Source organism: Aplysia californica, unplaced genomic scaffold, assembly GCF_000002075.1.
Source record: "Aplysia californica isolate F4 #8 unplaced genomic scaffold, AplCal3.0 scaffold00010, whole genome shotgun sequence".
In the NCBI taxonomy this organism is placed as follows: domain Eukaryota; kingdom Metazoa; phylum Mollusca; class Gastropoda; order Aplysiida; family Aplysiidae; genus Aplysia; species Aplysia californica.
This window is the reverse complement of record NW_004797280.1, coordinates 2,508,002-2,521,022: the sequence shown is the minus strand read 5'-3', so window position 1 is coordinate 2,521,022 and position 13,021 is coordinate 2,508,002. Positions and strand designations below refer to the sequence as shown.

The window sequence follows — 13,021 nt, the reverse complement described above, 5'->3', positions numbered from 1 at the left end:
TGCACTGTATGTTTCCCGGGAAGCTGAGAATGTTTCGGAGTGTTCTATGGTCTGCTGGGGTAATAATATAGTGTAAAGCGCATAGAGCCTGCTGTTGAGCGGGGATATGCGCTATACAAATGCTATCTATTATTATTATTATTATTATTATTTGTTCTACAAGAAATGGAGAACAATGTAGGCCTACTACACTCTTCATTGCACACAATTTGCAAAAATGAAAGAGATGTTTTCCTCTTGGTTACACAGTAGTCATTCGCAAAAAATACCGAAAACAAACACAAAGCATTTTCACAAAAATGTTTTATTTAACTAAACCTTACAAACAAAGAGAGAATTCCACTGTGCTGCTAATATTCTGGTGCAGGTTCCTTTGATCTTGTCCACTAGGGTAAATTTGTCCACAGGATTGAGATGACCAAGGCCAAGCTGACCATAGGCATTCCAGCCACTGGCAAAGACTTTTCCACTTTCTGTGAGACAATTCAGGGAAACTTACACATCAGTCCAACTTTCTAACCTCAGAGAAGGCGCTTACACAATGAGCTAACACATCAGAGCACCTGCCAATCCCCCACTACAGCAGTTTCTAATCCACAGCTTGTGCAAAGTGAACATACAAAGAGACCTGGCTGAGAGAAACTGACAACAGAAGAGTGTATTACAGTGGGTGTCGCATTCAACGAGGTCACATTCAACGAGAAGTTGGCTCCAACGAGGCAATTCTTAATACCCGATTTTTTTCCTCTATATCTCTTTGTAACTGTGCGTCAGCTCCAACGAGGTTGCAAACAAACCGAAGTCACTTTCAATGAGGTCACGATAACCAAATGAAAGCAATTAGCGGCCCCAAAAGCTAAGAATTTTTCTCCTTTCTCTCCATCTCACGCGAAGCACAAGGCCCGTCCTCGATTCCTTACACATTGTATTGCTAGATCTAGTGAGCCTCCTAATATGGGCCCCCAAGCCAAGAGGATGGGCGAGGGTTAGCCTATGGTAGGGATGGGAGGGGGTGGGTGGGAACGCTATGCGGGTTGTGTGAAACTGGATTAACTCTGAATGGGCAGGTCTAGATCGAGACCTTAATTTTTTTCAGTTTTCTTCTTTTCCCCTGATCAGAAAATCCAAGCTACCGCCTTTACTTTATGTAGATCTAGGCCTAGATGTGAGAGGGTATGTTTCCACACGAAAAGTGTTCTGGAAATAAATATAATTTTTAAAAGCAGAAATGACGGTCAGAACACAGCTCAAACTTGCGCACACTGATGCTGTTTGAGATTTTTGTCATCAGGGGGAACAACTGTTTAATTACTGGTATTGGAACATTGTGTAATAAATAACTTGTCTCCTTTCTTTTCTTTAGTCTTAGTCACGTTCAACGAGAGGTCGGATCCAACGAGGATAACAAGCCGGTCCCGGCAATCTCGTTCAATGCGACACCCACTGTACAAACAATAACTAATGTCTGCACAGGCTGTAGCTTAGGATTGGGGTAGGAAAATGAAAGAGTATTTTCCAACATGAAGAAGTGTTCATGATTCATAGCCGTGAAGATCTCGGCGGTGAGAAGAATTAGGCTGATGTTCGGTCTGCATGTCAAAAGTTAAGAGGCAACTAGCTGTGGCTCCTGACATGAGTAGACTGGTCCTTTATGTTGGGAGTTGAGCATAGAGGTAGCATCTTGTAAAAACAACATCCTTGTTGCAGAAAAGCTAACAGCAGTAATCAATAATGTAGACATCTTGGGAGATGCTGACGCCCTTAAATGAGTATATGAAGCTTACTTGAACTTGGAGGAGGGACATAGATTCTGATCTAAAAATAAAAGGGATGAATACAGCTAGAAAGAGGTGGAGACTAAACCCCAGAACAAAAGTACATGAAAAGCTCTGGTATGGGGAGAGAAAGGCTAATGATGATAATAAAATAAGTGTCCACATTAATTTGCCCATTTTTAAATTTAAACTAGCAGATGTCGCTTTGCTTATTTTACATAAAATGTAATCCAGGGACTCACTCAAGGACTTTTGAGTTTGTTATAAGAAAGAAGTAAACATATACTTCATATTACTATTTCTAGGAAAGCTTCTGTTAAGTGATGCTCACTTTACACTTTATACCCTAAAAAAATCGACTGGTACATAATTATATAACTTACCTTAACCTCATACACTGCAGAAGGACACTAAATAAAAAGTTATGAGTTTCAAATACATTTGTATGAAAATAAAGGAACATCAAATGGTTCTTTTTCCAGTTTATACAAAATGACAAACGTTATTGATGAAATGAAAAAGGAGCAAGATAATGTACATCCAATATTACCTGTAAGACACAGTGTGTGCCTTGACCCACAAGAGACATGTGAAATGTTCTGCTCTGTTGTCAGATCAAACGCACATCTCGGCTCTGCTTGTATACCGACAACATCATCTTCAGAAATGGAGGTTCTCCGGCTTCCTCTTTCACTTGACAGACTTAGGGCAGGATGACCTAACTGACCACTTTCATTCCATCCCCAAGTGTATAAGTCTCCTGCTTCTGAAATGCAAAAAGATGTCTGAAATTAAACCCACTTAACAATCATTAAAAGAAATAATGACTTCACAAATCAGCAACCAATAGGCCTACATACATTTGAAAGACCTTGTCAATGAAATATTCTTCTCCAGCCAAAAGCCTTCAAAAATTTACTTTGCAATAACCTTTTTCAGAGAACACACTAAAAATAAATGTTCTTACATTACTATGCACTCTCACGTTACATAATTTCTTTACAGTCAAACCTTGTATCGCCAGATTTTGCCAATGTCCAAAAGGAGTGCCTCTATATAAACATAGTGTTTACTCCTTCACACTGCCATCCACCAACTGTCTGAGGTGTATGGTCCTTATTTAACTCATTTTAATTTGTTCCGTAATACCGCCAGCGAATTGAATGCCAGAGGTACACTCTGTACACGATGCACAACACCCATTAGTTGGCTACCTGATAATCTTTCTCCCACAAGAAAGACATAGAGATAGAGAGAGAGAAGATTCTCTGCTCTGAATACATGTGCATGTGTACATATATTTTATCACCAACAAAAAGACACTTTTCAAACACAGATCACACAGCAGAATCCTGTTCCTTGACGTTGGGCAGTCGGGGCTATAAAACAGAAGAACCCGTAGAAATGCCAGCCTGTTTCCCAAACTTCGCGCTCATCCTAAGGGTGGCAGGATAATGAGGTTCAACTGTATATATAACTGGTAAGCTTTCTCCATTCATCTCAGCCATTAGATTGGAATTTCTAAATAGCCCTTCTTACAAAGCCTTTGCATTTTTCCATTACCAAAAATTAGCCCACTTGAAAGTATTTCAAATCTAAATGTGAAAAATGAATAAGACGCATGCTAGAGTCACAACTTTATGAAATATTTGTTATATAATTCATTCAAAAGGAATTTGTTTGACATGAAATCCATGAAAAAGAAACCTATTTTGAAAACAGAAATGGCTTAAAGCAAAAAGCACTCAAAAACGCAAAGTTCACCAATTTAAAAAAAAATCTTGTAAAGGAAGTCCTGAAAAAATTGGTTGACTTTTTTCTTTATTTTTCTCTTTGACATTTAATTTTCCATCCCTGTGACATTTACACAATATTTAATTTCTTTTACAGAGTTTTAAAGAACTAGTGATTTCATTCTAAAATTCCCAGAAGCAGTGCTCTACATGCCCTCCTTTGAAGTCGACACATTTTTAACGTGTCGTTTGAAATGTTCAATGGCGCTCAAACACAAGAACCTTTTAAACCATGAGTGTTTAAAGCCACATACACTGTACATATGTCAGTATGAAGTGGCCTCTAGAGACAATAGGGAGTGGAGTGCCCAATAGACAACATTTTTGGAGTTAACATATGCCGCAGGGTGAAAATGGGCTTTGCACTAAACCAAATGTTATTGAGGAAATGATCCTGCTTTTCAACACAATCGAGGAATCATGAACACATTGCCATGCTCTGATCCACGTCATCTTGGCCTAGAGAAGATAAAAATGGTACAGTCGTAGGTTAAGATCTGCCATGAGAATGCAGACTGTTGAGGGGTAGGAAAATCCTAGCTGCAGATCGTTTACGGACAGACGTCTCACGGGACTCGAATACTAAAATCTATACCTTGGTGACGTTTAAAGGGCTGTACATGGTGCGTGTTCGACCTGAAAAGGTCATTGTTAAGGAAATTTTAAGTTCTGATTCGGTATATATCCAAACTGTCGGAACTTCTCTACTCATGATGCCAAAGGTCTTGAGGGCACTTAAGCATTCTCTCCATGCCGCGCGCAGAACTTACCAAATGTTAAGGATGGTGAATTCATGGAGAGGTAATGGTCAATACCGTACAAAAAGCTCTCTGTTCTTTACTAAACGTAACCGTGATCTCAGCAGGCATACGAAATTTGGATAAAATAATATCTGCAAACTTCTGTTGACTTGTTAGACTGCTGTAGCTTGCAATATGACGCGATTGTTGCAACTTTTAATGGTTGGTCTAATGCAAACTGGTGTCCCATGCTATGAAAATGGCAACAAGGTTTAAAATGGGTTGTTTTTTTAATGCGCCATATAGAGACTTATCTAAAATGAATATTAGACAATTTCCTTTTGGCTTCCAAATGTTGCGTTCAAATCTGCAATGCAAAGCTTCAGTATGGAGGAAGATATTTACAAAACAAGCTGTTCAGTTGTTTTTTTATCACCCTGTACATTGTATTGTATCTGATTCTATGTTGATGTGACTGATGGCTAATCAGTTAGAAACAAACCATGATCTCCAGCTGCCCCAGCTTAAATCCATTTCAAATTTTAAGCCAATCATTAGAAATTTTCACAGGTTCCTTTTTTTAAAATTAAAAAACTAAAACACGGTAATAAAAATTATGACTACACTCAGACATGATTTATACAATTTTGGTTGATGCTCCTTTAACATGCAAGTCTTTTAATGGTAAAATAAGTACTACTTTTCACATATATCTATTTTTTGGGGGGTAATTCTCACCTGCTACTGCAGCAGAGTGCCAGCCTCCCGCTGACAAAGTTTTGACCTTCAAACCTTCTAGGGCTTCAATCAACCTTGGTGTGGGTTCCTTTTCAACTGTGCCATGCCCAAGTTGACCTCGACTGTGCAGGTCAAATAAACAAAACAAAGATACAAATTTCTCATTCACCAACATACTTGAAATTCAAAATGTTCAATTGAATCTACTTCCTGTACTTCTTGACACAAATGTAAGGAGCCTAAATAAAAGTAATTTCTTCCACAATTTTCACAGCAACATAAGCTTTCAATATTCCTTTGTGATATACAGGTACAATTTAAAGCTATTGAAAAAGACATTGGTTTATGGAAAATATAAATAAAAACTTTCTGCATAATCTGTACAAATAACTGGTCTTAGCCAGCTAGTTAACTACTGTTTAATGGTTCTGACCTCCCAAGTCCATAGCTGTACACAGTTCCATGCTTGCTCAGCAGGAGAGCATGTTCCTTGCCACAACTCACAAAAGAGATGCTCAGTCCAGAATCAATAGGAAACAGCTGTAAGGTCAAAGACAAGTTCTTGGTGTTACTCTCCTCATGGTCAGTATTTGTTTCTCTGGCAACAGAAACTTTTCCAAAACTAAGTTCATCTGAAAGAGAAGAACATCTTTGAAAAAGTTTGTGAACACTTTAAAAAAAAAGTAATCTAACACAAAGTGAATTCTATACAGTGGAGTCTACATTCATTAAGTGAAATCTGAGGAACAGAAGGATTTTCTTTGTTTTAACCGTGTTTTCTGTTTAGAGAGATTGCTTCAGAGATTTTCAACAGCATAGGACTGAGAATACCATTTTGTAGCAAATTTCCAATTTTGGAATCTTTCTTTCTTGTCTACCTCTTTCAGTAACTGCAATTTGAGCAGCAGCTGCACGCATTGTGATATCTCGTCTTTGACAAAGTCAGCTTGTTTGATCTGCTGAACGGACGAAAGAATAGATCAGGACACTGTACTGGGCTATATGCTAGGGTTGAGGAGAAAGCCCAGTGCCAGTTATAAGTGATGTCATGAAACATTCCATGTGCCATAACGTGTTATATATATGTATAAGGGCTTATGAGAACTCGCTTCTTCTATTTGGTCGCAATCTTTGCGGGCCGCAGTTGGTTACCTACTAAGCCAGCAAATATGGAAGCAAACATGAGAGGTTTTGACCTTTAAGGAGCTACAAATTTTCCTGCTTTTACTGAAACATTTACATTTTTTCTTTCTGACAAGTCATCTGACAGACTAAAAGCTCTTCCTGTGAAAAAGCCAACCTGTAGGTAATTGAACTTCATCTAAAACTAAAGCTGAAGAGGTAGTGTATATAAAGATAAAACACTAAAACTGGTAATCTCTATGAGGCAATGCATAAAATTTCTGGATAATAAAGTAATCAATTTTCAAAATACAAAACTATGATGCACATCATTACAAATTCCATTCACTAGAGGCGAATAAGTTTATTTTGAGCATCAGTATCAAGTCATGCTCTTTAGGATCAAAAGTTGTTTTTTTTAAATCTTGATTTGAACCCTAGAAATTCCAAATGTCAATGCATTATATTAGAACTTATAAAAAATGTGCTTCATATGATAATGAAATAACATACACATGATTGCAAAAAAATCCTAAATTAGAAAAGTAGCAAGATACATGTTCCTTACCATATGCTAAATAGAGGTCTTTATGACCACCAGCAGCAGCAGTGACCAGTATTTCCTCATCTTTGTCCTTTTCTATGTGAACAGGAATAATTTCACTGTCCCCGTCTTTCAATATGTGTGATGGCAATGAATCCCTTTGGCAACACATATAAATATCTGCATCTGTCACAGCTGTGATCATTTTATCTGGGTACTTAAGTGGGGACGCAACAATACTATCATGTGCAGGATCTGAGTGAAGGCTTGAATCTTTCGGAGCTGTGAATCCCGAAACATGTGTAACAACACTGTCTCCTGTGGGGTAAAAAGGCAAAAACACATACTTACACACACTTTGAATAAAGTACAACGTTTGAAAAAACATTTTCTTGTTGTTGTTTTCACAAACTTTCTAAGGGAAAGACATTCATCTATCATTACTAATAAGATAACAGCAGAGGTCCCATACTAAAAGAAAATTATTCACCTAATTTGCTCTGCAAGAAAACGTAACATTGTAACAAAAGTGTTTGATGCAATAATGATTCACAGGAGGGGGTGAATACAGTCTTCTAAATCACAAAATCTTTTCAACCGAAAGCAAATATGTTTTTAACATGTAACAACGAAATTCTGTTTCATGGCTGATGAGCATCATTTTGGAGCAAGTGAAGCTGAGCAGATTGAATTTATACAACAGGGCATTGTCACTATGACTAGATAGGGCATTTACGTAAAAAAAAAAAAATAGCACTAGTCACAATGTTGTGTAAGTGAAACGAAAGAATAACTTAAATGGGCCTGCTTTTCAAAGATAATCGAACACTTTGACAACATGAGAGGAGCAAGTGATTGTAGCAATCAAAAACCACTTAGCAATTGACTTGTTCAGCAGTGCTTATTTTAAAAAATGCTCTGTGTAACAAGTGTGCTTGCAATGTGTAGATTTTGCCATTCACTGGTCTATGCCAACCCCATATCCGCCAACCTGATCCCTAGTTCCTCCCCACTTTTCTTCTATTAAAAAATGACCTTGCACTATCAGTTACTGCATTACATCACTTCATCTTGCAGCACCTATTAACCTTGTCCGTACGTCATGTTTTACTATCGTATCCATACGACGCGGGGAACTCTATGCCACCACTTTCCAAAGAGGAAATTACTCGTTAATCTGATCCGTACGTTTTGCATAGCAGTCTGTCAAAATGATTTTTTTAGAAATACTGAAAGTTTCGAAGCGATCTGTGTACTAGAAGTATTCTAAAATGTGAAGAATACAACCCCGGGGGTACAAAATGACCCCATGGCGTACGGATAGGGTCAAGGATTTGATGCGTTTGAAAGTCCAGAGAGCAGAAAGAATGCCAGCTTTTAGGCAGATCAGGTTCTTGAGCGGAGATCCCTGCATATTATGTATGTATTTTTCTTGTATTCATCCCGTTTATGTCACTGTATGTGAGATAAACAAACTGAAAAGGTTCCTTCTAGGCAAAAAACAACCTACAGTTGATTCTCATAGAAAGGTGAGCCAAACAGAAAAGAAAACAGTAAAATAAAAAGCAGTAACAATGGTAAAATTAAATCACACTTCAGTTGTTGTTGTTGTTGCTGCTATCGACCCAGCAACAGCTGGGCTCTCGTCCTTCTGTCCATGCCATGATAAGTGCAGGTTTGCTGCAGTTGCTGTAATGTTCCACAGAGTGTGTTGTCTATAAAATGTTAGGTCTCCGAGGGAGAAGGGTAGACACTTCAGTTGATCAGTAAATTAGGTTACCAGGTACCGGTACATTATATAAATAATGGAAATGGCAATTAAGTCAAAAACATTGCTCAAGTATACCAGTTTGAAAAGTAGCAATGAAGCGGGACCATGTAAAAGCAGATTTCAGCAAGGTTTCTGTTTCACTCAGTTTGTGTAGAGGCACTGGGATCTTGTAGCAATCATGACACTGAAGCTTGTCATCTGAGTCATCGCAATTTGCAGCAATGGTGAGTTGAGAGAAATGGTTTGATCCACAACCATATATTGTTTCCATTACAAATCTGAGAGGAAGAAATAAAAGCAGGGGAGGGGTGAAAAAGATTTAGTATAGACTTAATGTCAGTAACCTGATATTAGGCCTACTCATCCAAACATATGTTACAAAGCTATAAATAATGTTTCCCAGGCGAAAGCAGAAAGTAGATTCTAAAAAAATGTTAATATAATGTTTCAATATTAAACTGCTTTAGAAGAAAGAGATTTCAGAGGACCAGTAACAACACTGTGCAATACTTGATTTTCATCAAACTAAGTTTAAAATGATAGCAATGTTCCTGTCATACTGATGAGTTCAGAGATATATACATGTATATATATATATATATATATGTACAGTCAAACCTGTGTAAGACGGCCACCCATTGTCAAGGACAAAAGTGGCCGTATAAGACAGGTGGCCGTCTTAGGCAGGACTGATCAAGATAAAGAAAACAAACCATTCCCATCTGAGGCCCCAATCGAAAGTAGCCCCATTATGTTGTCTTTGTTGGTGTTATTGTTGTTAGTTTGTATTTCGTTTGTAATTTTTATTTTGTCGCTGATTTTGCACAAGGGTGACAATAAAACGAAATGTATAAGACAAGGAAGACTGAGTGCCATGTTAAAACAAACGCATGGGTCGGAGAACGAGCGACGCTTTTGTAACAAGTTCATGTTGACGTCCTCTGTTACTTTGTTACAGACTGGGTAAACAGTGACCACTCATCTCACTTACGATTTGTGTATGAGTTCTGGGCGGGGCTTATGGGTTATGAGGGATCACACGCTTACCTCACCAGCAGCTGAAAATTGGTAGCTATTGGTCAACAGTGGGAGGGGCCTACGCAACATGATCGGTTGGAGGGACTACCTAACAACAACGACAGGTGATTGAATTATGACGGCTTGCCCACAACACCAGGGGCCAATGCACAATTTATAACAAAACGTAATGGAGTCACTAAGGTGACCATCTTAGACAGGTATTATTGCTTAGTATGATAGGGGTTGTGTGTTAAATTATGGTGGCCGCGGCCGCGTTGGACATGTGCCCGTTTTACACAGTTAAATTATATATAAAAAACGCAAGGGGGGAAATGGAAAGTGACCGTTTGTACAGGTGGCCGTCTTATAGAGGTGGCCGTCAGGGCAGGTTCGACTTATATATATATACATGTATATATAAACAATTTAGCAATCCAACGAAAATTTTAAAAAGCTCTTCTTAAAAAATAAACAAAATTCTACAAAGAATTTTATTAAAGTAAAATGGAATAAACTTTTCACAAAATGAAGAAGTGTTGGAAAGAGCTGGGATTGAAGATGCATGCCCAGTAAGGACTCGCAACCGTAAGGTCGTGGGTTCGAATCCCGTCAAGGGCCCTGACGTTGTGTCCTTGGGAAAGGCACTTTACACGAATTTTCCTCACTTCACCCAGGTGGGAATAGGTACCCGGCTATAGACAGCGAAAGATCTTGTCAGTTTGTTAGTGTTTGAGCGCTTAATCGGCTGCTCGCACTGTATGCTTCCCGGGAAGCTGAGAATGTTTCGGAGTGTACTATGGTCTGCTGGGGTAATAATATAGTGTCAAGCGCATTGAGCCTGCTGCTGAGCGGGGATATGCGCTATACAAATGCTATCTATTATTATTATTTTACATATATATATATATATATATATATATATATATATATATATATATATATAAATGATATACAACATAAACATGACATGTATGAAGAAGATGAAGACATATTGGGACATATTTTGAGAATGTCAAGACAAGATTACCCTATGAGACATATGGTACTGGAGACCAAAAAAAAAAAAAGAGGTCAATTATAGCTACCCAGGAAGCTATTTGAATTTGAGCACAATCAGAGGACGCAATGACCAAGGGATTATTTGTGACAAAACTGAAAGATGTGGCCAGGGACAGATTTACATGGCACTGACTGTTCATCTGTCTCATTCTGTTTACTTGATAGTACAGGGGGAAATAGTGACTTAGTAAAAGTATATTTTTCATCACTGGAAGGGCCGCCGTTTGGGGTGTAGCAGATAACCTAGCTTTGCTGTCAGGAGGGAGACCCGAGTTCGATTGTTAATCAGAGTGGGGAGAATTTTTATCGAGTATCTCGATCGGTCTTAATTTCCTAAGAGTTGTGGGTATCGCTCTCAACCTGGGTTGGGTTTGACAGGCATGAGGGTTTAATTTAATTTGTATCAATAGAAGGATAAAAAACACCCCTCTAAATTAAAAAAAACCCCACTGTGCTGGAATTAACGTGATTGTGAATGCGATGCGAGTTAGTAACCTCTAGAACTATGTATATTCTCAACTATATTCTCTTAAACATTCATTAGTTTCTTAATTTGGTATATAGGCCTATATATATATATATATAAAATATAAATTTTATACTATGTATTATATTATACACCAAAATTTCCAATTTCCAATTTTTTTTTCTCTAATTTTATAATTTTGCCTAAATAAAGCAAACATGAAGATTCACGACAGTGTCACATGCCGATGAAATTATTACTTGGCTTATTGGATCTCCCTTAAAAAGTTTAAGTACAAAAGCTCACATGGCTTCACAATACCTAGGCCTATCTAAGGCCAGCCCATATAGATATATGTATATATATATATATATATATATATATATATATATAATATATATATATATATATATATATATATATATACACACACGTGTGCATATTATAAAAATATATTAAGCTGGTCTGCCAACAACGCTAAAATATGAGCTATTTTGGGACGCTTTTTAAAAAAGATTTTTCAAATCGAATTTCTGTATGATCCCTTAAAAAAAAGAAAAACTACAATTTAACATGCATCACATGATGCAAAATCGTGTTTCTCATTTGTGTAGCAAAGACCTATAACTAGACCTATAATAAGCTAAGGCCTAGTTGAAATGTGCCATAACTTGGGCTTTGGTCTGCTGTCAGACATATATATTATGTGTCCACACACAGTTAACAACATGCAACCTTTTTATATTTTAGGTGAATGCCACTAAGGTCATTTGTAACTGGGTGAACAGGTGAATAATTAGGCCTATATTGGGCTTAAGTTGATAAAGAAAACCAAAATGCCAAAAGTAAGCTCCTTTCCTGGGGATGCAACCTCCCAACATACCGACAAAAGCAGAAATCGAGCTCACAACTCCGTTTGCCCCCCCCCCCCCCTCACACACACACACAGAGAGAAAAAGCTTTATTTTATACTATTTTTTATATAGATCTAGATCTAGATTAACACTTAGCCTACTTTGAAGTTGTACCGGTAGGCCTATTAGGCTAGATCCTAGTCTAGATTTCTATCTGGTCTCTAGAATCTGCCCCCTATAGATTTATTGTGTCGATAATCGTGGTAAAACTAGATTTTATACACCATATAAATATATTACATAGATCTACATTATGATTATGATCTAGACCTAGATTATCTAGATCTTGATCTATTAATAGATCTCTATATCATTATCAAGCATCTTAGATTACTTAGAAGTGAAAGTGAAACATTAATTTTCTTTTTTTTTCATTTACGGCCTACCTATGATTGGGCTTCGATCTAGATTCTAGATCTAGGCCTAAAAACCAAATCTGAAAATTGAGGGAAACCCCCTACGCCAAAACAACAGTACAACCTACTAGATCTAGAAATCTATATCTAGAGCTAGATAGATCTAGAATAAATAGATCTAGATCTAGCAGATTGTTTTTCTTCCTCTCTTGTTTTCTTCCTGGGGAAAGTCGAGCTCGCTTGTCAAATGTTTCGTTTCATCGAAGTCCGCTTTTTTTACTTCCTCAAGCGATTCTATTCCTTTCCTTCATCACTTAGGAAAAAACAAAATGGCGGAAGCTACAGTGGCACCTCCTTGTAACACAAGATTCTTTTGTCATGAGTGTCGCAGTGAAGTTCGGCCTAATATTCCTGTAAGGTTCTCTTAATGTAGAGTTATACATTCAGAGGCTTTTATCATAGAATGTGTATAATTATCTAATCTAATTACGATCAAATAGGTTTGCCTAGGAGTACGATGCTCACTCAGATCATCAGCAGATGAATTGTCGATGAATGATGAGATTGTGATTGAGAGTCTGAGTTTGACCCAAAACAAAAGAACTGACTCTTACACTATTATAGATCTAACTAGAAATCTAGGTAAGATTGTACTTTACCGGACCACCGGTCGGAACTACTTTCGCTGTGGCGCCCCTAGTGCCTAGTGGCCCGCTGTTCTTC

The 13,021-nt window shown here is 37.7% G+C and overlaps 2 protein-coding genes across 2 annotated transcripts in view; one reads left to right on the top strand and one right to left on the bottom strand.

The window, feature by feature from the left end:
• Positions 1-288: 288 nt before the first annotated feature.
• LOC118477810 (ultraviolet-B receptor UVR8-like) lies at positions 289-11,949 on the bottom strand. Its single transcript, XM_035970151.1, has 7 exons — positions 11,912-11,949; positions 8,559-8,761; positions 6,737-7,030; positions 5,480-5,678; positions 5,047-5,168; positions 2,326-2,541; positions 289-473 (listed from the first exon to the last, which is right to left on the bottom strand). Exons 2-7 carry the CDS (start codon positions 8,752-8,754, stop codon positions 313-315), a joined length of 1,188 nt encoding a protein of 395 aa, XP_035826044.1. The 5' UTR covers positions 8,755-8,761; positions 11,912-11,949; the 3' UTR covers positions 289-312.
• Positions 11,950-12,600: 651 nt separating this feature from the next.
• Positions 12,601-13,021, top strand: part of LOC101855388 (E3 ubiquitin-protein ligase RNF126) — a 27,940-nt gene continuing 27,519 nt past the window's right edge. Inside the window, exon 1 of the mRNA XM_035970154.1 lies at positions 12,601-12,711. Coding sequence (XP_035826047.1) covers positions 12,628-12,711 — 84 coding nt within the window. The 5' untranslated portion in view covers positions 12,601-12,627. The remainder of the gene's footprint in view (positions 12,712-13,021) is intronic.